The sequence below is a fragment of the Manis javanica genome, chromosome 15 (genome assembly GCF_040802235.1).
Source record: "Manis javanica isolate MJ-LG chromosome 15, MJ_LKY, whole genome shotgun sequence".
In the NCBI taxonomy this organism is placed as follows: Eukaryota; Metazoa; Chordata; class Mammalia; order Pholidota; family Manidae; genus Manis; species Manis javanica.
This window is the reverse complement of record NC_133170.1, coordinates 61,536,703-61,564,259: the sequence shown is the minus strand read 5'-3', so window position 1 is coordinate 61,564,259 and position 27,557 is coordinate 61,536,703. Positions and strand designations below refer to the sequence as shown.

The 27,557-nt window shown below is 42.1% G+C and overlaps 1 protein-coding gene across 1 annotated transcript in view; it reads right to left on the bottom strand.

Moving 5' to 3' along the window:
* The window catches only part of DNAH10 (dynein axonemal heavy chain 10), a 134,462-nt gene that overhangs the window by 31,038 nt on the left and 75,867 nt on the right, over nt 1-27,557 (bottom strand). The window contains exons 38-51 of the mRNA XM_037014245.2: nt 25,882-26,000; nt 24,315-24,473; nt 22,164-22,299; nt 20,887-21,009; nt 19,480-19,614; nt 18,953-19,169; nt 16,874-16,993; nt 15,345-15,490; nt 13,014-13,166; nt 11,868-12,128; nt 10,386-10,558; nt 9,279-9,372; nt 8,800-8,967; nt 8,087-8,275 (exon numbers count right to left, since the gene is read on the bottom strand). Of these exons, the coding sequence (XP_036870140.2) occupies nt 8,087-8,275; nt 8,800-8,967; nt 9,279-9,372; nt 10,386-10,558; nt 11,868-12,128; nt 13,014-13,166; nt 15,345-15,490; nt 16,874-16,993; nt 18,953-19,169; nt 19,480-19,614; nt 20,887-21,009; nt 22,164-22,299; nt 24,315-24,473; nt 25,882-26,000 (2,193 nt within the window). The remainder of the gene's footprint in view (nt 1-8,086; nt 8,276-8,799; nt 8,968-9,278; nt 9,373-10,385; nt 10,559-11,867; nt 12,129-13,013; nt 13,167-15,344; nt 15,491-16,873; nt 16,994-18,952; nt 19,170-19,479; nt 19,615-20,886; nt 21,010-22,163; nt 22,300-24,314; nt 24,474-25,881; nt 26,001-27,557) is intronic.

The window sequence follows — 27,557 nt, the reverse complement described above, 5'->3', positions numbered from 1 at the left end:
CTCTGAGAAGGACAACGGACACCGATACCAGAGGAGAGGGCCTGGGCCATACTCACAAAACACTGTTGCGCAAGAAACACAGGACGTAGAAAACTGTGCCACCCTTTGTGTCAAACACGCCATGACGGACACTCTGTGACAATGTGAGTACCTGGGAGCGTGCATGGAGCACAGGTCTGTCCACATGGGATGACAGGGGTATGGTGGACAGAAAGGGGGGAGGGGGAAGGAAAGGTCACCCTCAGTCATTAAGTGACTCCTTGAGTCACAGACAGTGAGGGAGGCAAGGAACAGGAGACAAGGAAGGAGCAGAGGATGGCCAAGCAATGGGGAAAGAATAAATGTGCATGCAAGCCCAACCACAACATGTGTACGCAGCCCCAGTTGTGAGTTTATTGAAAATTAGATAAATTATGGGAAGGTGTGTCAAGACACTAAGAAGCCATTTCAAATTCTTAAATTTAAAAATCCTATTATACACAAAATAGGTATGAATGTAAATAAGGACACACATGCAGTCACATCTTTGCTGTTCAAGCACTGCCCTCGGCTCAAGGGTATGAAAGTGTGACTGCCATCAGCCAGCCATCAGTTTCAAAACACTCAGATTTACAGTGACTGAAAGGTCCCTCCTTCCCTACCTCCCCTCAGCCTCAGTTCATGCCCACATACAGGGTCATGTACACCATTTGTCCTGCTCACACATCCTCTTAAACACATGCTCACATCTATAACCCTATACACTAGCACATTCACACATGCATGTGGTCATTCATACATGTTCCACATTCACACGGTTACACAAACTTTCACATTCACATGTTGTCTTACACATAGTCACATGCACAAACCCATAGCCACATGGATGCCTTTCAGCCAAACATGATCTGGCCTTAAGGCTCATCTGATGCTGCAAATCTCAGTCATCCTCCCTGAGCACAGCTTCTACCTTTTCCTCAACAGCTCCCAGCACCACTCAGTATGAACAGCCCACTCTGACCCCACTACCCACAGCCCCTCCACTTCCCAGGGCTCAGTCACCGCCCAGTGCATCCTTAGCTGCCTCCTCGGCTTAAGACCTCCTCTCTGCCATTCCTTAAGGCCGGGATGCATAATCACTGTCTCAGAGGAAAATGTGTCAGATTTACCTGGACTAATCAATAGAAAAAAATAAACTTGCCCAGAGGATAACATCTTATCCTACAGAAAAATGTAGAAAACAATTGTAAAACAATTAGATTTTTATCACATATTTTGTCAGATGTTAAAGGTAAATAAACCATATTAGTTTTTTACTTTTTTAGAAATACTTTAAACAAAAGGTGAATATTTGTGAAATACTGCAAGCTAGATTCATTGAGTTAACTGTGATACTCTCTATATAAAGAGTTCTTAACAAATTAAAGAGTATATATAGATAAAGAGGCAACTCACAAAAGAGAAAAAAATGTCCTATGAGAGGATAAAATAATATTCAAACCTCATTATTAGTTGAAGAAATAAACACTTATTTAAACTACAGTGTTTTTACGTATAATACTGGCAAATATCAGAATGACAATACCCAGTGTTGGTGAGAACAGGTGGGAAATGGACATTGTGGTAGCATAAATTACTACAATCCTTTGTTGTGGGAGAGATTAGTTGTAAATTAAGACATTATGAAAAATAAACCAAGTGCAATGAATAATATAATGTCACTCTCCCCATCACTCATATTTAACATTTGCTTAAAAAAAGTTGCCATGTATGAATCTTGGCAATTATCTTTTTGGATATGACACCTAAAGCACAAGCAACAAAACAAAAAACATATAGGTCTACATCAAACTTCTGCATGGCAAAGGAAACAATCAACAAACTGAAAAGATGTCCTATGGAATGGGAAAAAATATCTGCAAACCACATATCTGATAAGGGGCTAAGATCCAAAATATATAAATTCCTACAACTCAACAGCACAAAATTTTTAAAAATCCAATTTTAGTCACTCTTAAGAGAAATTAAAGGGGACACTAACAAATGGAAACTCATCCCCTGCTCATGGCTAGGAAGAATTAATATCGTCAAAATGGCCATCCTGCCTAAAGCAATATACAGATTTGATGCAATCCCTCTCAAATTACCAGCAACATTCTTCAATGAATTGGAACAAATAATTCAAAAATTCATATGGAAACACCAAAGACCCCGAATAGCCAAAGCAATCCTGAAAAAGAAGAATAAAGTAGGGGGGATCTCACTCCCCAACTTCAAGCTCTACTACAAAGCCATAGTAATCAAGACAATTTGGTACTGGCAGAAAAACAGAGCCACAGACCAGTGGAACAGATTAGAGACTCCAGAAATTAACCCAAACATATATGGTCAATTAATATTTGATAAAGGAGCCATGGACATACAATGGCAAAATGACAGTCTCTTCAACAGATGGTGCTGGCAAAACTGGACAGCTACATGTAGGAGAATGAAACTGGACCTTTGTCTAACCCCATATACAAAGGTAAACTCAAAATGGATCAAAGACCTGAATGTAAGTCATGAAACCATTAAACTCTTGGAAAAAAACATAGGCAAAAACCTCTTAGACATAAACATGAGTGACCTCTTCTTGAACATATACCCCCGGGCAAGGAAAACAACAGCAAAAATGAGCAAGTGGGACTACATTAAGCTGAAAAGCCTCTGTACAGCGAAAGACACCATCAATAGAACAAAAAGGAACCCTACAGTATGGGAGAATATATTTGAAAATGACAGATCCGATAAAGGCTTGACGTCCAGAATATATAAAGAGCTCACACGCCTCAACAAACAAAAACCAAATAACCCAATTAAAAAATGGGCAGAGGAACTGAACAGACAGTTCTCTAAAAAAGAAATACAGATGGCCAACAGACACATGAAAAGATGCTCCACATCGCTTGTCATCAGAGAAATGCAAATTAAAACTACAATGAGGTATCACCTCACACCAGTAAGGATAGCTGCCATCCAAAAGACAAACAACAACAAATGTTGGCGAGGCTGTGGAGAAAGGGGAACCCTCCTACACTGCTGGTGGGAATGTAAATTAGTTCAACCATTGTGAAAAGCAGTATGGAGGTTCATCAAAATGCTCAAAACAGACTTACCGTTTGACCCAGGAATTCCACTCCTAGGAATTTACCCTAAGAACGCAGCAATCAAGTTTGAGAAAGACAGATGCACCCCTATGTTTATCGCAGAACTATTTACAATAGCCAAGAATTGGAAGCAACCTAAATGTCCATTGGTAGATGAATGGATAAAGAAGATGTGGTACATATACACAATGGAATACTACTCAGCCATAAGAAGAGGAAAAATCCTACCATTTGCAGCAACATGGATGGAGCTGGAGAGTATTATGCTCAGTGAAATAAGCCAAGTGGAGAAAGAGAAATACCAAATGATTTCACTCATCTAAGGAGTATAAGAACAAAGGAAAAACTGAAGGAACAAAACAGCAGCGGAATTACAGAACCCAAAAATGGACTAACAGGTACCAAAGGGAAAGGAACTAGGGAGGATGGGTGGGCAGGGGGATAAGGTGGGAGAAGAAGAAGGGGGGTATTAAGATTAGCATGCATGGGGGGGGAGAAAGGGTAGGGAGGGCTCTACAACACAGAGAGGACAAGTAGTGATTCTACATTTTGCTATGCTGATGGACAGTGACTGTAAGGTGGTTTTTAGGGGGGACCTGATATAGGGGAGAGCATAGTAAACATAGTATTCTTCATGTAAGTGTAGATTAAAATTAAAAAAAAAAGAAAGAAAGAAAAGGGCGATTACTCCTTGATAGGATAAAACAATTGGTAAATCAAAGATTAACGCATGCTTTAAATATCTTTAATGTTGATCACTTAAAGGGTGTCAGATGATCAGCTATGGAGGTACTCTTTTCTGATAATATTCCTTTCTATTAATAAAAATAAAAATAATAATAATAATAATAATAAAAATTTAAAAAATAAAGCAGTTCCTGTGTGCTGACCTCCAATGAGTTCTACACAGTGGTATAGAGGGCATGTCAAAGTGTGGGCAAAGGGTCTGTTTGTTTCTATGCAGAAGATCAAGGCCTAGCTTGGCTACCCAGAAAATGAACTAAGATACGATATGAGGAGGAGCTTCTGGCATCAGCACTCTCTGGAGGACTCGTGCCGGGGGATGATCATCAAAAAGCCTCCACAGGGATCCGGACGATGCTGCGGTTGTGGCTGCGTCCACCCCACCGTCTCCTGGACTTGCCATAGGAATGAGGAGGGAGATGTCTAGGCTGGCATGTGCATACAGTGAGACAACGAATTTGACTGGATCTGTACTGTTGGAACTCAATCAGGAGTTGGATGGGTGCAAGTTGTAGCGCTCCAAAATCTTACGAATATAGACTATCTACGGTTAAAAGAACATATGGGATGTGAACAGATCCCAGAAATGGGTTGCTTTAATTTGTCTGATTTCTCTCAGACTGTTCAAGTACAGTTGGACAATATCCAGCATATCATAGACTAATTTTCACAAATGCCTAGGGTGCCTAAATGGTTTTCTTGGCTTCACTGGAGATGGCTGGTAATTATAGATTTGCTTTGTTTATGTCACCGTATTCCTATTATGTTAATATGTGTGTGCAAGTTAGTTAGTAGTTTACAACCTATACATACTTAAGGTACTGTACAAGAAGATATGTCAAAGAAATAATCAATCCTCCCATGTTTTCTTCCATATGCTACATCTATAGCTTTTCTTCTTCCTTCCTAATTACAACCCTTAAATAGAATTCGTGCCTCATATCGAATTTACCGAGTATCATAATTCCTCCAGGTGGTAAAGATACCTCGAGACAAGTGCTGGGCATAGAAGCCACAGGGCATAAATCTGTGAAGAAGTAAAAAGCTAACCTTTTCAAACAATATGGCTTCTCTCTCACTTACCAACTTTACATTTCCCTGTATGGCCCTGGAAGATGACTGGTTAGCCAGAGATGGGTCAGATTCCTCAAGGGAGGAACAACCTAAGACAGGCACAGTCGCAGGGGGGCCATCAGGTGAGAAATTGGGGAACAACAGTGGTGAAGCTTAGAACCTCACCCCCCCCACTGTGTTGAGAGAAAGCTTCTGCATCAATGGATGTTTTATTGCCCTTGTCTAGCTCGGATTAGCACATAGTCTACAGGCACATACCTGATCATCTACAATTGCTCTCTTACAACACTAAACTATGTTTTCTACCTTTATCTTGCATCTACCTACCACTTCAGCAGTTTATTAAAAATAATAATAATAATAATAATAATAATAAAGGGAGAAATGTGGGATCCACATATAAATCAAGTATAAAAATCAAACAAATATTCATATTTGACCTGATTGTTTATAGTTCATAATGCATGATCAGAACCAAAAGTTTCTGTGATGACTGCCCTTGTACTGTTCACCGTGTAAGAACTTATTCACTCTGTAAGAATTCGTTCACTATGTAAGAACTTGTTTGTTATGCTTCAGAAGATTGGAGACTGATGAGAACTAGGCTTGAGATGGATTAATGATTGTGCATTGAGCATTGACCCCCCTATACAGAATTTTATTGTTGTTAACAACCATTTGATCAATAAATATGAGAGATGCCCTCTCAAAAAAAAAATCCAATTTTAAAATGGGCAAAGGACCTGAAAAGACGTTTTTCTAAAGACATACAGATGGCCAACAGGCATGTGAAAAGAGGCTCCACATCAATAATCACAGAGAAATTCACATCAAAACCTCAACAAGGTATCACCTCACACCTGTACACCTAAAACTCATACAATGATGTTTGTCTATTATATCTCAATAAAACTGAGGTGGGGGGGTCCTTTTTGCTTCAAGCCTATTTTTAACAAAGTTATGGATAAAGCCCTTTGCATCCCCTTGAATTCCATCTCCAGGTCCTTTTCACTTCTGCTCCAAGAAGGCAGACTCTACCACGAATTTAGGTCCAGCCTTTCTAACATGAAATCTGGTGCCAGGTATCAAAAGTCTTTAAAAAGCATATAACCCTTAATTCACCAATTTCCCAATTTCTAAAGAAAATGACCCTATGGAGAAAAATTTATCATCATGCAAAGATATATGCACAAGGATATTCATCACTACACTGTTTATCATAACAGAACAAGGAAAAGGTTAAGTGTCCATCAACAGAGAGGATGTATGCATGACATAGCCATACAATGGAATGCTGTGCAGTATTTCAGAGGACAGCACAAATATATATTTACTGACTTAAAAAGATGTTGGTGATATAAAATTAGGTGGGAGAAACAGATTACAGAAGTTATGTGTAATATTAACCCATTGTTGATAAGAAGTAAATATATTTGTACATTCATAGAAAAAACTTCCGGAAGATATACACCAGAATGTTACTAGTAACTAACAGTGGTAATCTTTAGGTGACAAGATTACAGATGATCTTTAGTGTCTTTAGATACTTCTGCATTTTCCAAATTGTTGCAATGAGGATATATAACATTAAATGTAGAGACCAGTGAGCCCACGACAGTAGTGATTACTCTGTGATGATGATGATGATGTTGAGTTCAATCTGACTTCAGACGACATGTAAATCAGACAGTTTGTGCAAAGAACAGCTTGTATTTGCTGGTAGAAGGATTACAATGACCCAGTAAGAAGTATCCCCTCCAGAGGCTAGCTGGCCAAAGGGGTCCATGGTAGGCACAAGAGATATCTGAGAGCCTGGGAATGACTGAGTTGGAACAAAGACTTTGTCTGCAACCCAACAGCAAGCATGTATATCAGGAGATGCCACCAGAACATCAAGGCACTGGAGCCAGTTTTCAGCAAACATGGAGACATGGAGGATAACAGAAGATCATAAGAATGAATGGAACCAGATGCCAGAGAACTAAAGAGGGGTTAGGGAGAAGAGGGTGAGGGATGGGGTGACTTCTTTTCAAAATTACACCTTTCTGCACAGGGCATGGCTCCACTCAGAAGGTCCTGCAGTGAATAGCCCATGGGCCCTACTGGGGCCATCTGTGAGGTTCTAAAAATGAGGCAGAGGACCTGGAACCCTCCTACAGTGCTGGCAGGTGTGTGACAGGGGGCAGCTGCTATGGAAAGCAGCCTGGCAGTTTCTCACTGATTAAACACAGAATGGTCCTGTGACCCAGCAGCTCTGCTCCTGGGTGTGCACCCAAGAGAAATAGACACGTGCTGACACAGAGACTCGTACACAGACATTCACATCAGCGCTATTCACGAGAGCCTAAAGGATCATCCACAGATGGATGTGTAAACAAACTATGGTCTGTCCTACCCTGGAACATGAGTCAGCCATAAAGAGGAATGAAGTACAACATGTGACTCAAGCTTAAAAACATGTTGCTGAGTCAAAGATGCCATCACAAAAGACCACACACACTGTGATTCTGTCCACATGAAAGCCCAGAACAGGGAAGTCTATAGAGACAGGATATAGATTAGTGATTTCTTAGGATTGCATTGGGGATAAAAAAACAGGAGTAATAGCTAGTGGGCATGAGATTTCTTTTTGAGGTGATGAAAAATGTCCTAAAATAGACTGTGGTTGCACATATCTGCTAATACACCAAACATGAATACAGTAAATTGTACACTGAAAAGAGGTGAGTAGTATGAACTTTGTATTATATCTCAATAAAGCTGCGTTGTTGTTTTTATAAAGATTCTGAGAATGACCCAAAATTGTGTATGCTGTCTGTGCAGAAACAGCAGACAGCAAATTGCTGACTTGAACTCTGGGTCCAAGAGGCTTGGGCTGAGCCCTCCTCCTCCATGTGCATACATGTCACAAAGCACAGGATTTGCTCATCTTTGACTCTCCAAGTTGATTTGACATAGTCTCCATTCCAAAAATAATACAAAAGTTAGATGCTTAGAAGATTTAAATTTAATACAATCCAAAAAAATTCTATACTCCATGAAAACATGTTATGATCTGTTAGAGATTGTTCCCATATATGCATGAACTACTTACTGCAGAATTGGCTTGACAAGCCTATATCTTGGAGGGGAGGTGGACTCACCTCATAGCCAGCCGTGAAGGCAGCCAGCCTGGCAAGAGACTGCTTCCCTGAGCCCCCGACCCCAACCAGCAGGGCGTGACCACGGTCCATTCGAATGATACGATGCACACGGGTCAGATGCTCCAGGGCATCATCAAAGAGAACCAAGTTCATTTTGGTGTTGCTTTCATTATACTCCTCAAGAATTTCCTGAATTTAAAAAAATATAACAGGATCACTGGATTTTAAATGACAGACTCCTTTTTGTCCAACAGGGATTAAGACAAGATGTTTCTCAATAATCTATAGTGGTTGAGATCATTAAGTCATCTGGGTTTATGAGACTAATCAAGTGTTCCCCTCAGAGATTTCAGTTTGCTGGTTTGTGATTGGCCAGCAGTGAGCCAAAGCTGATTACAAGGCTCAGCTCATGAATTAAGATGAAAATAAATATTAGGGAGTCAGATAAGTGGTTCCCAAAGCTGGCTGTGCATCAGAACCCTGGGACTCTATCAGTTTGACAAAGGGAATCTCAAAGGGGTGGGCACAGGGGTCTCTGTGTTTAACAAATTCCTCAGGCCACTCTCATCCACCACTAGACATGGGAACCACTGGAATGGACACAGGTCCATATTCTGAACTGGAGTCAGCATGGATATTCTTGACATCTCTGCCTCTGGATGCACTGTTCAGCCCCAAGAATGCTTCTGGGAGAAGGTGGGCTGTGTCCACACCTGGAACAAAGCCTTGGCTGCCTCATAATCCTGGATGTCTTCATAAATGCGTGTTTCCTCTTCCTGCAGAGCCATCCGGAAGTCTCCAAATAGGATGGGGTCCCTCATCACCAGCTCCATGTTGTCGTTAAAATGCTCTGCAACCAAGGCTCCCATGTGATCTTGTACCTTATGTGACATAAGACCATGAAGGGATCCACACTCAACAACATATATGGGCTAAAACTTTTCAGAAAAAGAGCACACGCTAAGATTATCTCAAGTAATTTGCATTTGATTCCTGCCCCCAATTGCTACAAGGTACTTAAAAATCCACCCTCTTTTCCCTGTGGCCTTTTGCTGTTAGTGTTTATTTTTCTCCAATTATGTCCTATATTAAAAAATACAATGGGGTGGGGTATTTTCATGTTGCTTATTTACCCAGAAAAGAAATTTATGGCTAGAGTTTCATATTTGCTGGTACATTTTGAAGTACTGACCAGCTGCTTGTCTGTTTCATTGATCAGTCGGTCGTGGAAGACTCTCAGACACTCGTTCCTCCAGACTCTCACCATCTGGGTCACTGTCTGGAACCTACAAGACAGAAGGAGCAAAATCACCCGTGAAGTCATCTGGAGATGAGCCAGGCTAAAGGCTACCATTTTCAGATGGATACACAAGGTGCAGAAAAGAATGACATTTCTGTGCTCTTTTATCCCCTTTGGTCTCACATTAATGAAATGTAGTGGAAGTGAACAAATTAAGGCAAAGATCATAAAATCATCATCTATAACTTATCCTACTCTAGGGAAGAAAAAGAACATTATCTATAAATGACATAAAATGAGTGCCTGACACCGCTCCTACCTCCTGGAATTAAATGAACTTATAATCAGCATCAGGGACCCTTGCAGCTCCTTTTTCTAAGGACAAGCTCCACTGGCCCCAGTTCTAGAACTTTCTCTGGTTTCTGGCAGAGCCCTCACTCAGCGCTAAATACCTGGAGATCCTGAATGGCCAATCCAAACACTTTAAAGGCACTTGAGAGTATGTTTGCATACATGGAAAGTCCTTAACCAGTAATTCATCTTTCAATATTTTGTGCATTCGTGATGTGAATCCACAAAATTGGACTATGCTTGAAAATTACATAAAGTATACATTAATGTAAATACACAAATAAATCTAATTCAACAAGAAAATTTTTCTACCCAGACTTAAATCCTTTCTGTCCCCTGTGCATGCTTCTCCCAAATACACACACAATATAACCACTGGCAACCAGCAATAAGTTAGTTGCACCACAAAAGGCTCATAGAGCAAATTCCAACTTAAAAACTGAGAACCAAAGTCAGCAAAGCCACATAGGGGTTAAGTACACCTGTCCATGTGCCTCTCTTGGTTCCATCTATCTTTAATTCAAGGGCTTACAAGGCATCAGGCCTTCACCAAGCATTTAACCCTTTTCTTCATTTAACATAAACAAAAAGACATTGGGTAACTGATACACTGGTTCATCAAATTCAGTGATAAGTCCTCTGTCTTAAAAGAATAAGAAAAACCATTGTACTTATGGGGCACATCTGAGTGAGATGAAACGAACTCACCGCTCTGGGTTTGTGAGGACAAGACCATTAAAAACCCGTGAGAGATCTCGAAGGTTAAAGATGTAATGGAACTTGGAAGGGGTGGGAGGTAGGTCCTGCACAATATTTTTGTAAAGTGCTAATGTGCAGAACGTCAACTTGTCGCTCACAGCTGCAACACTGTCATGGAACACCTAAAAAATGAAAAGACCCCCCGCCCCAGGCATCTATCAGTGAATGAAAGGATAAGCAAATTGCCTTCTGTCTGTACAATGGAGTATTAGAAATATATTGCTCCATATAAAGGAATGAAGCAGTGAAACACACTACACATGGATGAACCTTGAAAACATGATGCTGAGTGAAAGAAGCCACCCAGAAGACCACATATTTGTATGATTTCATCTATATGAAATGGAATCAGTAAATTCAGAGTCAGAATGCAGATTAGTGGTTGCAAGGGACTAAAGGACAGGGTGGTGTAACTGCTTTTTGGGTGGTGAAAATACTCTAGAATTAAATATAGTGGCAATGGTTTTTACAACATTGAAAGTGTACCAAATGCCAATTAATTTCATACTTTAAAATGGTTACAATAACTAATGTTATGTTACCTTTATAATTTTTTAAAGGAGATAAAAATATTAAAGGGCCAGAGAAACTCATCTGCTTTTGTTTCCCTATATTCTCACACTAACTGACAAGTCATCATGATGTAAGACCAAAGCCCCAAACCAGCCCATAGTTTGAGTTGATAAGCACATACCTCAAGGTTTGAAAGTGAATGACTTAAGGTCGGGCATGAACATGACAGGTGCTCATAGTTCTTACTGACCACACCTGGCCATTCCACACCTTTACCTTTCCTGCCTAACCCCTGAAGATTTTGAGTGTGAAAACCTCACTTTAGGAGGGAAATGCCAGGATCAGAAGGTCATTTTTTAAGTGAATGGGTTCAATTGTTAGTATCTAACGAGTAGCTGCTATGTGCTAGACACTGTGCCACATACTTGACATGCATTTTTCTCCTTTCATTCTCCCCCAAACCCAGCGGGGTGAGTATCATCATTATCTTCCTGTTCCAGATGAGAACAGGGCCTGGGAGAGCTCAAGGGACTTGTCCAAGGAGCAGAATGGGGCCTGACTCCAGAACCCAAGTCCCTGGTTGAATCAGGGCTGTTCCTCAATGTAGCACATGTAACTCAGGGCCACATCATGATTTCTGTGGACCCAAGACAACTTTGCCTTCTGGACCTCTTCCTCCATAAAAATATATTACTTTATATTTTATGACTGCATTGGTATAAAGATGACTATTATCCAGGCTGGATTATATTCATTTTTTCTTCTGGTTTGAAAATAAATTTAACTGTTCTTACAGACTCCTACAAGTGCCATGGGCTGCAGGTCTTGTGGCTGCTGCACCTAAAGCATAAGGCAGCCCTGCATATGTTTCTTCTCAACACAAGGCCCTCCAGTTAGACTGCTAATTAAAATCATTACCAAGGTATGGCCTTTCAGGATGGAGGAATAAATTAAATGCAAAGACTCTTCTGAAGGAAATAGTACATTGAAGACATTAAACAGTGAAATAAATCTTGGATCGACTTCATTGCGGCCTCCTCCAGCTTTTCCCATTGCAGCAATAAAGCCAAGGTCTCGAATGCTTTTACAGTTCAGCTCCTTCCCACGGTCGTATAAGTAGCCTTTTTCCAACAGCAGTTTCAGCAAGGCTATTGGCTGCTGTGTGCCATATTCATCCACCTTGATTTTGTTTTAAGAAAAGAGAGAAGAGTTGTATCACAGAGCAGAACTCAGAGATGCTTTTGCTGACCATCTAAACAAAGCCTTGTCTCTCCTCCTCCTCTCTCAGAGTACTTTGGTTTTAGTTTCATAGAGTTTCTCAAAATTTGCAATTATATATTCATTTGTAATTATTATTTTTCTAATCTTTCTCCCTCACCTGTAAGCTCCATGAGGGCAGGGACTACATATGTTTTGCTCACACTGCACAGCACCAGACCCACAGGAGGTGTTCAGTAAATACATTTTAATTGGATGAGTGGATGGATGAATGGATGCATGAATGGATACACAGGTACATGGATGGATGCCTGGATACTGATTCTGCACACAGTTCATCTGTAAGATTGACTTTCAGGGAAAAAATAGTTCTGCAGAAATAATCTAAATTTAAATCCCAGTGCTAAGAAAACTTTGCACCTCTCAGACTCTGACCTCAGAAATACACTCATCATGCATGCTAGAATTCCCCTTCCTTGGTAAATCCAGAGGAATTCTTGGCAGGTGTCTGCCCTCAGGCTTCCCATGTATATGGAGCTGAGAACAATATTACTTAAAGTACAGCTCATTTGGAAACCACCTACTCAACACAAGCTGAATATAGTTTTGAGGCTGCTTGCTTTCCTACTTTTAAGAAGCTAAGGAACACCATCAGTATGGGAAAAATCCTCTGTGTAAGAACATTCCAGTAACACTGCTGCTGAGTTGGCTCTTTGTAACCTGAGCCCTGCAGACTTCCTGCAGAATAAAGACATGCATTTTCCCATTCTGACTGCTACACACACAGCAAACAAACAAGCACATGGCCCTGCCCGCCCCTCCCTGCACCTTAGACCTACACACTACCTTTGGCATGTTCATGTCATCCATGAACACTAGTAGGCGTTTTCCCATGGGTGGGCCGTAAGTGTCTTTGGTTCGTTTTTCCACATTTGCTTCCAAATTTCTTTGGATATCCATGGACGTGGTGCGAGAGGAGAAACTGACTATTAACACAGTCTGAAACAGAGATCATTCAAAAAGATGGTCTCTTCTTCACAGTATCAGCAGTAAATGGCTGGCCTTAAGCTACCATCCATTTTGCAAAGTCATTGGTATCTGAACTAACTTTGATAACCCAACGTGAGTCTGTACTTCGTTCTTTTTTAAGTACTAAAGCAAGAATTCCTCTTTCCTTTTGGCAGGTTGTATGAGGTAATAATGAGTTGCTGCATGTGGGCCTCAGGGACAATGTGGACTTGGGGGGGTCTTGGTTCTGCACAGTTCTAGCCAGGTGACCTCCAAAGAGTCATTTAAGCTTCCCACAGTGTCATTTTTCTTACCTGTATGATGATTTTAATAACTTTTGCTTGGACGACTTCACGATGATTGTTCAAATGAGATGAGACACAAAGGTGAAACACAAAAGTGTTTTCAATGTGACAAAAACAATTCAAACATCAGCTGTTACCATGCCTGCTGCCTCTAAGAGCATAACAGCCATTGGTTCAGTCTTTGGAACGAACTGCTTCAAGAAAGGTGAGGGAGGCCCCCAGATCCCTAGGTGGGAGCACACCCTCACATACTCAGGGCCTCTCACTATGTTTCTTAGAACAATTGGTCAGAGTACATTGCTCAGCGGTTCTCATACTTAATTTGCATCAGGATGCTTGGGGGCTTGTGCCTTACAGCGTAATGGGCCCCATCCTCAGTGTTTCTGATTCTGTAGGTCTGAACTTAAGCTTTCAGGTCATGCTGCTGGTCCAGGTGCCACACTTAGCAAATACCCTCCTCAGGTGCCCCCCCAGGCGCAGGTACACCTGAGCTGGACCTATGGAAGCTGTGAATCTCATCTTCGTAAATGTGTTCGGATGTGCTTTGTTGGGCCAATAGCAACAGCTGCTGAGTCCCGGTGGAGGGGTGTCAGAACAGGGGCTTCTGAACGTGGTCTCACTTTGACCCTACAGCCTGGTCAGTCCCTCTGGCTATACATGTCCCTTCTGTGCCCTCCACAGTGAAATCCCTGAAGCTAAAGAAACCGTGTTTGCCTGCATTGGTGTGTGAGTGAGCTTGACCATTCGTGGGCAGCCTGGCCCAGCCCTGACCACATCCCTTACCCAATGCCCATCTCAAAGCCCAGCTAACCACTCCACCCCAGTGGGCCACATGATGTCCTAAGTAAGAGTCAGGGAGGAAAACAGTGGAAAATTTTTTCCCCTCTGAGGTTCCAGAAACCAGAACAGGAATTGGAAACTTAAATGTTAAGCACTTTTGAAAAAACTACTGAGTCAGTGAGTAGATTTGGGGCAAGTATGACAGGTGGGCATCCTGAAATTCACAGATGGCTCCTTGGAGGAAGGAGTCTTTTCTCAGTTATAAACAGTAAATAAAAATTGTCAGAAGCCAGGAGAGTCAGAATGATGAGCAGGTGGGCCATGTAGGGTGACTTGGGGTATAGAACTGGCTCACCTTTCCTAAGGTCTCCATGTGTCCTGGCACATCTGTTATTACATTTCAGGTATCGTATTTTTGACTTTGTCTCCCCCACTGACTGCAAATCCCTCAAAAGTAGACCTTATTATCCTTGTTCATGTCTGCCCTATGGCACCCAGCTAGCTCAGTACCCCACCCATATCAGATCCTCGCACACTATACACATGGCCAGAGAAAGAAGAAAGAAAACTTCAAAGGTTTTTGAAAACACCAAATAATGATGAATGATGTGATCACCAGCCTCCAAGATGACCCCCACTCATCCCTACCTCTGACTATTCACTCCCTGGGTAGCCCCTCCCACACCATGTCAGGGTGGGCCATGGTGGTTTCTGTGCAACCCACAGAACATGGCAGAAGTGAAGCTATGTGGTTTCCCAGGTCATCAAAGGCATTGTAGCATCTGCTTTGCTGTCTGTCTTGGACATTCACTCTGGGGGAAGCCAGCTGCCATATCAAACCCTCAGAGAGGTCTGCAGGGTGGGGAACTGAGGCCTGCCCTCCAGCCACAGCCAGGCCTTCAGATGGGCCAATGCTTGACAGTAAGCCCAGGGGAGAGCCTGAGCCAGAACCACCCAGCTAAGACCCTCCCAGACGCCTGACCTGCAGAAACTATGAGGTAATAGCTGTTTGTTGTACTGAGCTGCTATGTGTCAGGGTGATTTGTTACACAGCAATAGATAATGAATATAAACAATGACTCACATTGGTCTCTTCATTCAGATTTTTTAGGAAATTCTGGGTAGTGGCAGTCTTAGAGGTGCCAGATTCACCAACCAATATAACAGGCTGCTTAATTTTGACCATCTGTTCCAGCATCCAGGTGGTCTGGGTCGTATCCACTGTATGTACTAAAGAATATGTTTAAGAACAGGAGTATCACAGAAACGCCAAAGGGTGAGCATTGCAATTTGGAGTCTCATAGAATCTCATACACCCCATAAAAAGCATCAGCAAAAACCCAAGACATGATCTTGAAAATCCATGCATGGGCGAACTCTTCCCAGGAGAACCTCATTATCCCAACTGCTATTTCGAATAGCCTTATGGAGGTATAACTTATATTCCATAAAATTCACCCATTTTAAGGATATAGTTTGATAAGTCTGGTACATTTCCACAGCTGTGCAATCATCGCCACAGCCCAGGTTTGGAATACCCAAACTGTTTCTAATGCCCAATTCCAATTAATACTCAGGATATTAAAAGCTCAGCTTCTCTGTTGCTTACGTCACACACGTATCTGTAGGATTTGGTTTCCTGATCAACAACTTCCTCTGAAGAGAGAATAAAGCCAAAAAGTCAGGTCTGGCTCACTCCTACACTGGCAGTTTTTAATCCTGATTGGTTGCTGAGAAAATGGTTATACCTCACTCCATAGGAACCAGAGCTGGACATCTGTTTTGTGCAATTATTCAGCTTCTATGTCATTTAAATAGCCAGAGGAATGCATTTAAAATATGGCTCAATATATAAACATCAGCAGTACACAATTCTTCAAGGAAGCGCCTTTTTTTTTTTTACACAATGCTGCCTTGTTCGTTCCTCTTTTCTTCCCTCCCACGCACAGCCAGCCTATGGGCTGAAGGGAGCCCGTGGGAATGTGAGGGGAGGCAGAGCAGGGCACCACAGAAAACCTAACCCTATCCCTATCACACACACCCCAACCTATCAGGACCAGCCTGCCTGGGGAAAGAGCCCAGAGTCCCAGATGTCTGAAGACGCTCAGGGCCAAAGCTCATAAAACGACTCAAAAGGGCCAGCCTCATGGTAAGACCCCTGGTTCACCCTCCTCAGTTTCTCCCAATCAGCTCTCTGCATGCGATTCAGGGCACCTCACAGGCCATGGGGTCTTTTTCACTTCCTCATACATCAAGAACCATGTACTTGTGTGTGTGTGTGTGTGTGTGTGTGTGTTTTCATTCCATAGGTATTCACTGAACATCTACTATATATACGACATGCATTGTGTGTGCTACAGACATGCACGAGACAATTCCTGCCCTTGTTTATCCATAAACACTGAGAAGGTTAATCAAAGTCCCCATCCCCATGTTTGCTATTGTTTTTGGCTATTCCTGCTATTTTAATTTTTTTATTAAGATATCATTGATATATGATCTTAGGAAGGTTTCACATGAGCAACATTGTGATTACAACATTCACCCATATTATCAAGTCCCCCCCCACCACACCCCATAGCAGTCACTGTCCATATAAGCATTCTCACTTACCCAGGATGTCAATAAATTTCCTCTCACGGTCATGAACATATTCTGGAACTAATTTATTCCATGGTATCCATTTCTTCCATGTAGGATCAAAATGAAAGTCATACAAGGTTGGGAGGTGGCCTGCAGTAAAGAATGAAAATGAAAATAACGAAAAAAGTCTATTTCACTTGGATCACAGATGAGGAAATCCAGAATCAGTTCTGGCACATGCTTGAAATGAACTAATGCTACTTAACTGAGCCCTCTGCGTGAATACCACTCATTCACTGGACAGATGCCTGAGTCCCTTCCCTGGGGACACACAGGTGAGACAGACAGCCCTGGTCCCTGCTCTTAGAATTGTGGATGGGTTGGGTGGAGACAGATGGATACAAGGACCAGCAATTTCAACGCAGAGAGTTACATTCTGCGATGGGGAAGGGGCAGTGCACAGGCATGCCATGAGGCTTCTAATCAGGCCAGGGCAGAGAGCATCTCAGAAGCACTGGGGGCCGCGGGAAGCTTTGGAGCTCCAGCCTTTCCCCTCATTGTCATCACCCTCCACCCACACCCTCTGTGCTGTGACCATCAATCACAGGGTGCCATGCAAACGCAAAGGTTCCTTATGTACCTGTCCCCCAGACTGCACCCTGTGGGCCCCACCAACACCAAGTTTGCAGCCACCACAGCAAGGAAGGCTTCTCTAAGGAAATGCCATCCAAACTGAGACCTGAAAGATGGGTAATCCTGAGCCAGGATAAGTGGGGGCAGCGGGGGGCTCTATCAGAGGAATAAGAGAGCATGGAGGGTGGAGGAATGGAGAGGTGTTAAGCGGGTTGTGCCTGACAGAGCTTGCCCATCACCCTACAGGTGCTGGGGAGTTGAGGACATTAGCTCCTCCATAAGCGATGTGGTCAGATTAGCATTTGCAGGAGATCAATATGGCTGTGGTAGGAAGATGGATTTGAAGGAGGGAGGAGTAAAGACAGGGAGACTGAGGCAAGAGAGGGTGAGGTGACAGGCCAAGGGCCAAGGGTGTGAAGAGGAAGGGAGGGAGCACAGTGGCTAGAGTATAGGAAGGGAAAAGAAGATGGGGGTGGCAATCCCCATGAGGTATGGCAGGACGCAGGCACCAGGTGCAGACACGGAACAGTGTTGGGCATTAAGGGCTAGGGCGAGGTGTCAGTGGACACGACTGCTGGGGTTGCAAGCAGAAGGCACCTGGGAATGCGGTGTCCACACCACTCAGGTCCTCAAGATGAGAGCACACTAGGGGAGAAAGACAAGATGGGACCAGGGCCAGCATCGTCTCTGAGTAAAGAGGCTGCAGATGACAGCAACACAAAGCCAGCATGGTGTGCTCCGATGGGAAGCCATCCCCCATAGGAATCTGGTGTGAATACAAGCAAAGTGCCTCCAAAAAAAGCAGAGACTTTTAAAACATCTTCTATTTTCTCAATGACTTTCTGATAGAAGGACCTAAGATCATTTTACATTGAACTTTAAAAAGAACACCCCAGGTAATGATCAGGGAATACAACTTAGAAAGATGCCTACCTGCCACTCCATATTCAAATATCATTAAGGAATGGACAGAGAAGGGTCCAAGTTTTATATATACAGTTCTTCAAGAATGCATGTCTTCATCATATACTATTCTTTGAGGATGTACATTTCTCATGCAGAAACTTAAAACCTTCATATGATTTCTATGATCTAGAGATCCACACTTGACTGTCTAGTGTGTAAATACTCAGGAGTTAAGCTGTGAAAATTTAGAGAGGTGGTTTAAAAAAAGAGGTAGAAAAGTCCAAAGGAGAAGAAGCTCTAAGTCATGCAAAATATGAAAAGTTTAAAGAGCAAGTTCCTGAACTCGGGTGAGAAAGTTTACATTCATCAAAAGCCATTGGAAGGGGCTGGGCACTCACACATTTGAACTCCCAGGGTTCACCAGGAACTCTGGCCACTGCATGTTTCTCTACAGAAGCAAATAAGCTGGAAAATCCACACAGGCATACACACGGAAGAGCAAGGTCACTTCCTCTACAAACCTAACCAACAGCATTCTGAACACAAAGCCAGGTTACACTCAGTTCCTACCCGGCAATTCTCCAGGATTGGCCCAAATCCCTTCCGTATCAGCAGTAGGCAAAGAAGCAAGGCGTTTAATGCATTCGTCAAATTTAATCCTTCCATCCTCGAGCAGGGAAGCACCCAGGGAGCAATACAGAGCCTCCAAGAAGTAGCACTCCAGGAGGTCAGGGTCCTCTATTTCTCCTTCTAGAAATGCATCCAGCATCTTGGTTAACTGGGTTACCTGGTTCACAAGAAAATACCTGATCAGCTCATAGATTCTACTCCCCCACCCACAGGGTCAATTCTGGTCAGAAGTCCTGGGATCCCAGATCCCAGAGTGATGGGAACATAGGACTTGCCATATTGGTTCAGGCAGAGGGAGCCTGGCATCTTGTCTGGCTCAGGATCACAAAAGGAAGTATTGTGTCTTCCTCATCTGTAACCTGCAATGTTACAGTTTACCCATCTGGTATCTTGGCTTCCTTTGAAAGCCCACTATGGGTTCTTCTTTGGGGAAGAATTTCTTTTTGCTAATAGTAATCATATCTTACCATATTTAGGTCTGTCTGAGGAACTATCGTCTTCAGCTTCTCACCTTGTCTTCCATCCACTATTCCTTCTACTATCATATCAATGAGACGGGGCACATATTTCTCAAAGAGAATCTCCAAATCACCTTGCTCCACCTATAAAACAGCAGATTTCTGACACATTTTCAAGGATTCCTTTATTTAAATGGAAATTAGTGGAAGGCTTTCCTTGCAAAAGAGGGATGAAAAAAGTGTTTTGATGAATGATAAATTTGGCAGGTGAGTAAGCCCGGGTGATAGTGCCCTATATTTGTAGAGAGATTTGTCCTTTATCTCATCCTTTATTTCACTGTCATTTCATCATGAAGCATTGCATTACACTGCCATAAGTCTACCCCACCATGTGGGAGGGAGGTGGGATAATGGGTCCCATCTGACAGAAAAGGGGCTGATTATCTTACAGTTCAAGTGACATGGCCACAGTCAATCAGCAAAGAGTGCAAAGCAGTGGAAAGCCCTGCCCTCCCCTCAAAAAGGCATTGGTGGCCACCAGAGATCACAGCTCTGCCTCTCATATGACAGTGCCTCCAATGGTCCTATCAAGTTTCCTTTGGTCTTCTCTTCTCCAGGGTAATTATGTCCTGGTTTCCCATTCACCACCAGCCTAGTGATCCTTCTAGTGCTATACCTTAGCTATCTGTTTCCCTTTGAGAATGTGGTCATGGTGTCCTGAGTATGGGCAAATCACAACCTTCACATGACTGTCACATCTATCTCTGCACCTTTCAATGGAGCCTTTCACTAGGACAACACATATTTCTGAGCTGCCACGTGACACATCGCATGGTTTGAGGTCAACTGAAGCCACTGGATCTCAATTATGTGACAAGCTAAGTCGTTCACACGGCATTTATCTAATTAAGCAAAAGTTGGTGGGGGTGCACCTCCCAGAGACAACTCTCTGAGTAGTTGGGTTTGACTGGACCGGAGGTTGCCAACTACAACCCATAAGCTGAATCAGGCCTTTATTTTTGTAAATAAAGTTTTACTGGGACATAGTTATACCCAGTCATGTACTGTGGCTGCTTTCATGCCACAATGGCAAAGTGGAGTAGCTGCAAAAGAAACCAGATGGCCCAAAAAGCCTAAAGTATTTACTCTCTATCTCTTTACAGAAAAAAATTTGTCAGCCCCTGGTCTAGACCATTAAAATCATTACCTATCTCACAAGACATAAATTATCTGGAAATCTAATAAGTATGTCTTCCATGTTTTTATCCAATTTGTTGAAAACATTAAGTAATCAAGATCATGTGTAGATCAAGATCAAGGTCATGGCCTTCAAATACAAACATCCCTCTGGGTTATGTTTCTCCAATACTAGCCACCAATACTAATCACCTGAAGTTCATTTTAGAAATAATTCACCTTGTTTTGTATTTGATTAACCCACTTTTTCCAGTATGGTTGATATTTCAAGTTTTTAGGATCCACATATACCATTCCACATCGAGACACAGTTGCAGGGGAGGCATACTGTAAATCTCCAACCTGGAGAAATAAAGAAAAGCAGTCACATCTATAGCTGTAAACAACTGGATGGCATGTTTAAAAGCCTTTGCCTGTGCAAAGTTTTTACAGCTGCATAAAACCCAAGTTACACCCAGATTAACACAGCTTTCATGAGGCTTCTAATTGAACACATAGGTTTACCATGGGAAGATTATACATCTCTGATGTATGAACTCTTATGTTTTCTTTTACTAAAATTAATGTGAAAATTAATATGCCGTAGCATATCAGACAAAATTAGAAAAGCATAAAGAAGAAAATATGTTATCCAAAATCCCACCACCAAGAAACAAACATTGTTTTGGAGTGTTTTCCTTTCAGGCTTTTTTCTTTATTCTTTTTAACATAGCTGAGATTAGGTAGTATAAAACTTAGTAAGTATGCATCTAAACCAGCAATATTAACACCTATTATTCTTTCTATGAAAAAAGACATAGCCCAGTGAGCCATTAAGATAACAATATGCACAAATACTCATGTATCAACAAACTGTACAGGCCAAGGTAGGAGTGGCATTACCATTAAATTAAAGCAAAAGCAAAAGCAAGTCTCAGGGCCACAGCTGTGAAACAGGCTCATGGGATATGATATTAAGTTTGGAAAAACAAATGAAGGTAAGATAAAGGAAAATACTGTGAGAGAAAAAGGAAGGCAATTATAAACTCCAGGCAAAAAAAAAAAAAATGCTGAAAACAAGTAAACGTAAACACATTATACTAGTTGGCTCTAAATATTTCCATATTCATAATAATGTTAATATTGTTTACTGGTTTAACTAATTTAGCAATATAGTATTCTGAGGAGGGGAGGTGGGCTGATGTATAAAAGATGAACCCTCATTTTCACAGCAGTCCATAGATAATAGAAATAATGTGTAAACTTGACAAAGGAAGAAACAGCATGCTAAGTGTGTTACAGGTAACAGGATAACAATCAGAAGAAACAACTCAAGGATGAAAAGTAGTTACGGTACAGGTACAATAATGAGAGACACAGGGAGCATGTAAAGAAAAAAATTGTACTCATCATAAGCTCTTCTGCATTGTTTGGGCTTTCTTTAGCCATCTGTATTTATTACTACTTTAATAAACATTTTAAATTTTAACTCAAAATCATTTTTCATTACTACTTGCCTCAAAGAGCAGAGCACAGTGTGCTTGAAGCCTAATACGCTCACCATTGGCCAACGTCAACAGCTTGTTGTCATCCATCACTGAATTCATGTTTTCCACCCATAGAGCATCCAGATCACCATCAAATAAAATATATCTGCAGCAACCAAAGAAAAATGAGCCATGGGTCCTAGAAACTAGCTTCCAGTTATGGACTTGGTCTAATCTCCCCATTCACGGTGAACATCCTTTCACAGGGTTTTATAGCCAGAACCTGAGATGGAGCATCCAAGTTGGTTCAGATGTTTGACCCATTTTTAAAAAAAGAAAAGAAAAAAATAATACATAAAAACTGTTTGAGTTAGTTACCAATACTCAAGAATCAGGAAACTTCACACATAAATCTAGATTTCTTGTCAACTGAAAGAGTTGATGACACAGACCTGTATTCCAGCTGATGCTGAGTAGTAACTGCACATGGAGACAGAAAGTGTCACAGTCCACCTTATTCTTCTCTTGATCTGAGACTGAATACCAATTGCTATTTATCACTGGTTTTGATGCCTAGTTTTCTTATAGTAAAGTTAAGAGAAAAGGGAAGTATTTTGCATACCCATGTGTGATGTGTTGAATGGTGGCCCCCAAAGATATGCCCATCCAGAAACTGTGAATGTGATCTTATTTGGGGAAAAAAAGGTCTCAAAATGACATCATCTTGTATTATCTGGGTGGGCCCTAATCCAGTGGCAAGTATCCTCAGAGAGGGGAGAGCCACGTGAAGATGAAGCTAGAGACTGGAATGATGCAGACACAGGCCAAGGAACGCCTGGAGCCGCCAGAACTGAGGAGGCAGGACTTTTCTCCCAGAGCCTTCAGAGGGAGTGCAGCCCCATCTTTAGTTTAGACTTCTGGCCTTCAGAACTGTGAAAGAATAAATTTGTGTCATTTTAAAACACCCAGTTTGTACCTGACAGCAGCCCTGGGAAAGCTCATGTACCATGTAACTTGGCCCACTCATTTATGCTGCCTGCTGGACCCTGGGAGTATCTGCACTTACAAGCCCGGGTTCACACACCACCTGTCCTGGTGGCAGGCCTATTTTGGCACCAAGGCCTCCAGTATTCAAGCTATGTGACACTTCAGTGTCGTGGCTCTAATGAATCACAGCTCAGCAACATCTGTCTCCAGAGGATGGACTCCACTCTGTGGGGCTGGAACGGCGGTTTGCTGCTGCTTCCACGGAACTCACTGATGTGAGCAGCTGAAGTTTGTGCAGCATTAACCTTTTGGTTTATTTCCTCCTGATATTTTAGCTTTTTAATTTTAAATTATTTCATACTTATAAAGTTACAGGAATAGAGTAATACAAAGAACCCCCATATGCCCTCCCACCAGATCCTCCAGCCGGATTCACCAGTTGGTGATTTTTTGCCACCTGTACTCTCTTGCTCTGTCTGCCTCACTGACTCATTGGAGAGAACAACTGAGCGGATTGATCAGACTAGGGGAGAATCACTAGAACAAGGTTCTTCCAAAAGTCGCCAGGTGAGATTTTAGACTCTCATTCCTTAAGGTTTTCTTATTCGTGGGGTTGGACTAGAACATAAAATCAGGATCATCCCTGAGTGTACCTGAGAGGATCACAGGAACAGCTAACACCAGGAAACCTTTTTCACCCTGATGTTCCAGCAGCATATGCACTCTCAGCCTTACCTGACCCAGCCACAGCACGTGGTGATGCCAATCACGCCAACCACATCTACAGGTGAGAAAGCGTGGCTCAGAAGGGGGTTCTAGCACTTTCCACGATGCCATGCTGCCTTTCCTTGGTTTACCTTGCCATAGAGGCAATGGGCATAGCGGCTGTGTTTGAGGGCTTGGGGTCAGACAGCCCAGGTTCCACTCCCTGGCCTGGGGCAAAGTCCTTAGCAGCCCTAAGTCTCAGTTTCATCCATGGTAAGTTGGGCAATGGCAGCTGACGAGGTGGGGCTGATGAATAAGGAGCACTGAGCTGAGCCTGACACTTGGCGAGCAGAGCCATCAGCATCTGCACCAAGTCTGCTGGCATCCAAGCACAAAACCACAACACAATATGTTGTCATGTTCACTCAAAATGCTTAGGTGACTAATGTGAACTAGCCAGGGCTCTATCCTGCTTCCAAAGGTACTCACTTTCGCTCCTTCTTATCCGTCGGCTTGTTGATCTCCCTGAAGATGTTCGACAGCACCCCATCCGACCAGTCTCGGGTGGTGGGGTCCAGGATGCCATACAGCTCTATGACACTCACTGCTTTGGGGTTCAGGATATACAACTTTGTCATCACCCCAAGCCTAAATCAAAGGAGAGGCTTCAGCCATGGCCCAGACAGACAAAACACATTAGGAAGACAATCTGGGCTGCCTAAGTGGGGGACTCGATGTTTTGGCTCTAGTCCAAAATGTAAAATGTCACCCATACAAACTCTCCCCTAGGCTTCCTACTCACTGTTAATGGCTCACACTAAACTACAGGTAACTGTATTTCACCAAAAATGTGGCTCAAACACAAGTGAAGTCCAAACTGAAAGCATGGCTTTGCCTTTTGAGAACAATGAGAAACTAATTCATGTGCATTTCATTTTCATGTATATTATACATTCATATGTATCACATATTTGTGTATATACCTCATGATTAGTGTATAGGAGATAACAGTCAGGATAATGTAATGAGCCTTTGGACTAGTAATGTTCAATCCATAGAACTTATAGGACATCTGGTCTGTATTGCTGACTTTATAAATCATGTAGGCAGGGCAATTCCCACTATAATGCCTACAGATTCCTGCAACACTATGGGATTAATTCATCTACAGAAAACTAAACTTCACATAAGCCATAGTTCGTAACTAACTAAATAAAAACAACAGTGGCATACATATACACACACATGTATGCGATCATTCTATAAATGAACTAATAATTAATGAATGACTTAAAGAATAAAATATAGGATAGCTATGACACAACCCACTTAAAATCAGTAAGCCACTGTCCACTGGTTTTTCTAATAAGAAATGTAAAAAGAAGTGAGTCACCTACTCATTATATTTTATAGAATATCTAGAAATAGTAAAGTGACAAAGATTATAAGACTTAATTTAGATTTTTGCTGGAATATTAGCAAATCCTGACATCTTTCTGGAATCTAGTTAGTGCTTAGGAGAAAATGAGAAGTCAGAAAACCCAATTCAGTATAAGGATTTCAGTTCCCTACAGGTCTCTGTGATGTTCTGTGTTAGGAACATGACATCACTTTTTCCTTCACACAACATTGCTCCTGCAGGGCTGCCGATGGGAAAACACCAGGGGAGGTGACATTCTCTCTTTGGCCACTCTTGATACCATAACAATGTCACATAATGCTGGGTGTCCTGACTTACTTTAAAGGAGCAATTTGAACACCAAGAAAATATGAGTTAGGTTAATTTTCAAAATATTCTTATAGTTTGTGAAATGCTTGTTGTACAAATAAACCTATTCATGGTCTGATGCAAAAAGGGTCACAGTTTTGCCTTCTAAAATATGTCAACTAAGTCAGCAATGAAATGCATAAAGATGCTCTGAGTTTAAAGGGGGTGTTTAGGACACATTTAACCTCCCAGGAAATCAGAAAGCCAAGTGGGACTAGGTAATACCACCACTAACCTTCCCATGAAACCACCCAGGAACCAGGCCCTCCCTGTGGAGGTCATACTCACTTGGTCTGGGCCTGACACAGAGCATTAATGACCACAGACTTGCCCCCTCCTGTGGGCCCCACCACCATTGTTGTATGGCGGGTTAACATGGTCTCGAACATCTGAACCACTTTATCCACCTGTGGGACAAACATTGAACGCTGAGTTAACACACATTTTTTTTAAAACAGCTTTATTGAGCTATAATGCATATACCATGCAATTTGCCCATTTATATTGTACATCCAGTGGGTCTTAGTATGTCCAAATGGTTGTAAAGCTATTACCACATTCAATTTTAGAGCATTTTCATCACACACCCCAAAAACCCTATGCTAATTACTCATCTCTTCTAAGCCCCTTTTCCCAGCCCCTGGCAGCCACAAATGTACTTTCTGCCTCTATAGATTTGCCCATCTTCCACAAATAAATAGAATCATACAGTATGTGGCCTTGGCATCTTTCACTCAGCATGTTTCCAAGGTCCGTCCATGTTGCAGCAGGTGTCAGCACTTCTTTCCTTTTCGTGGTGGAATAACCTTCCATGAGTGGATGGACTACATTTTGTTTATTCATCCGTTGATGGACATTTGCATTGTTTCCACCTTTTGGCTCTTATGAATAATGCTGCTAAGAGCATGTGTGTACACATGTCTGTGTGGACTCCTGTTCTCACTTCTCTTGGGTAGATATATATATAGGAATGGAATTGCTGGCTTCTATGGGAGTTCTATGTTTAACACTTTGAAGAAGAGTAGACTGTTTTAAATGTGACTATGCCATTTTACATTCCCCCTGGAAAAGACATCTTTTCAAATAACCACCTCCAGAGGAAAACATCAGGGCCAGGAAAGGTGCAGAGAGCTCTCATCTGTGGCCAGTCCCTGTTGCCTGGCCTGAGGGTCCTGGGGGCCTGAAGCCCCGAGGTGGCCCAACCAGAGGCAGGCCTCCTGGTCCTACAGCTTTGGGCATTTATACCCTCAGCAGAACACTTGGGAATAATTTATGGCTTAATGACAACCTAGACAACCCTACAGACTTCAGATGATCAAAATCCTATCAGTAATGTCAAAATTAATTTTTTTTGTAAGTGTGACTCTTGGCAGCAGTTGGGTGGAGAGGGTGGGGTGGGGAGAGAACATTAGGTGGTTGGGCCCCAAAACAAATATTTCAGTTATCACATTATGGCAAAAAAACAATTGGAGGGTGGTCTGTACATACAATGGAATATTACTCAGCCTTAAAAAGAAGGAAATTTGACACATGCCACAACATGGATGAATGTTGAGGACTTAGGATAAGTGAAATAAGTCAGACACAAAGGGATAAACCTGTATGATCCCACTCAGGAAAGGAACCTAGAGGAGTCACATTCATAGAGACACAAAGTAGATGGTGGGAGCTCAGAGATGGGCGAGGGGAATGGGGAGTTAGCGTTTAATTGGGCGGCGGGTGGGGACAGTTTCTGTTTTGCAAGACGGAGAAGTTCTGGAGATCTATTTCAAAACAATATCAATGTGCCTAACACTACTGAACTGTACTAAAAATGGATTCGCTGGAAATTTTTATTATGCATACTTTTTTCCACAAGGGAAAAAATCTGGGAAAAATGGTTAAGATAATCAATTTTATGCTATGTCTCCCTTAGCACAATTTTTTACAAAGTGAAAAAAAATAAAAAGGACCCAGACAAAATC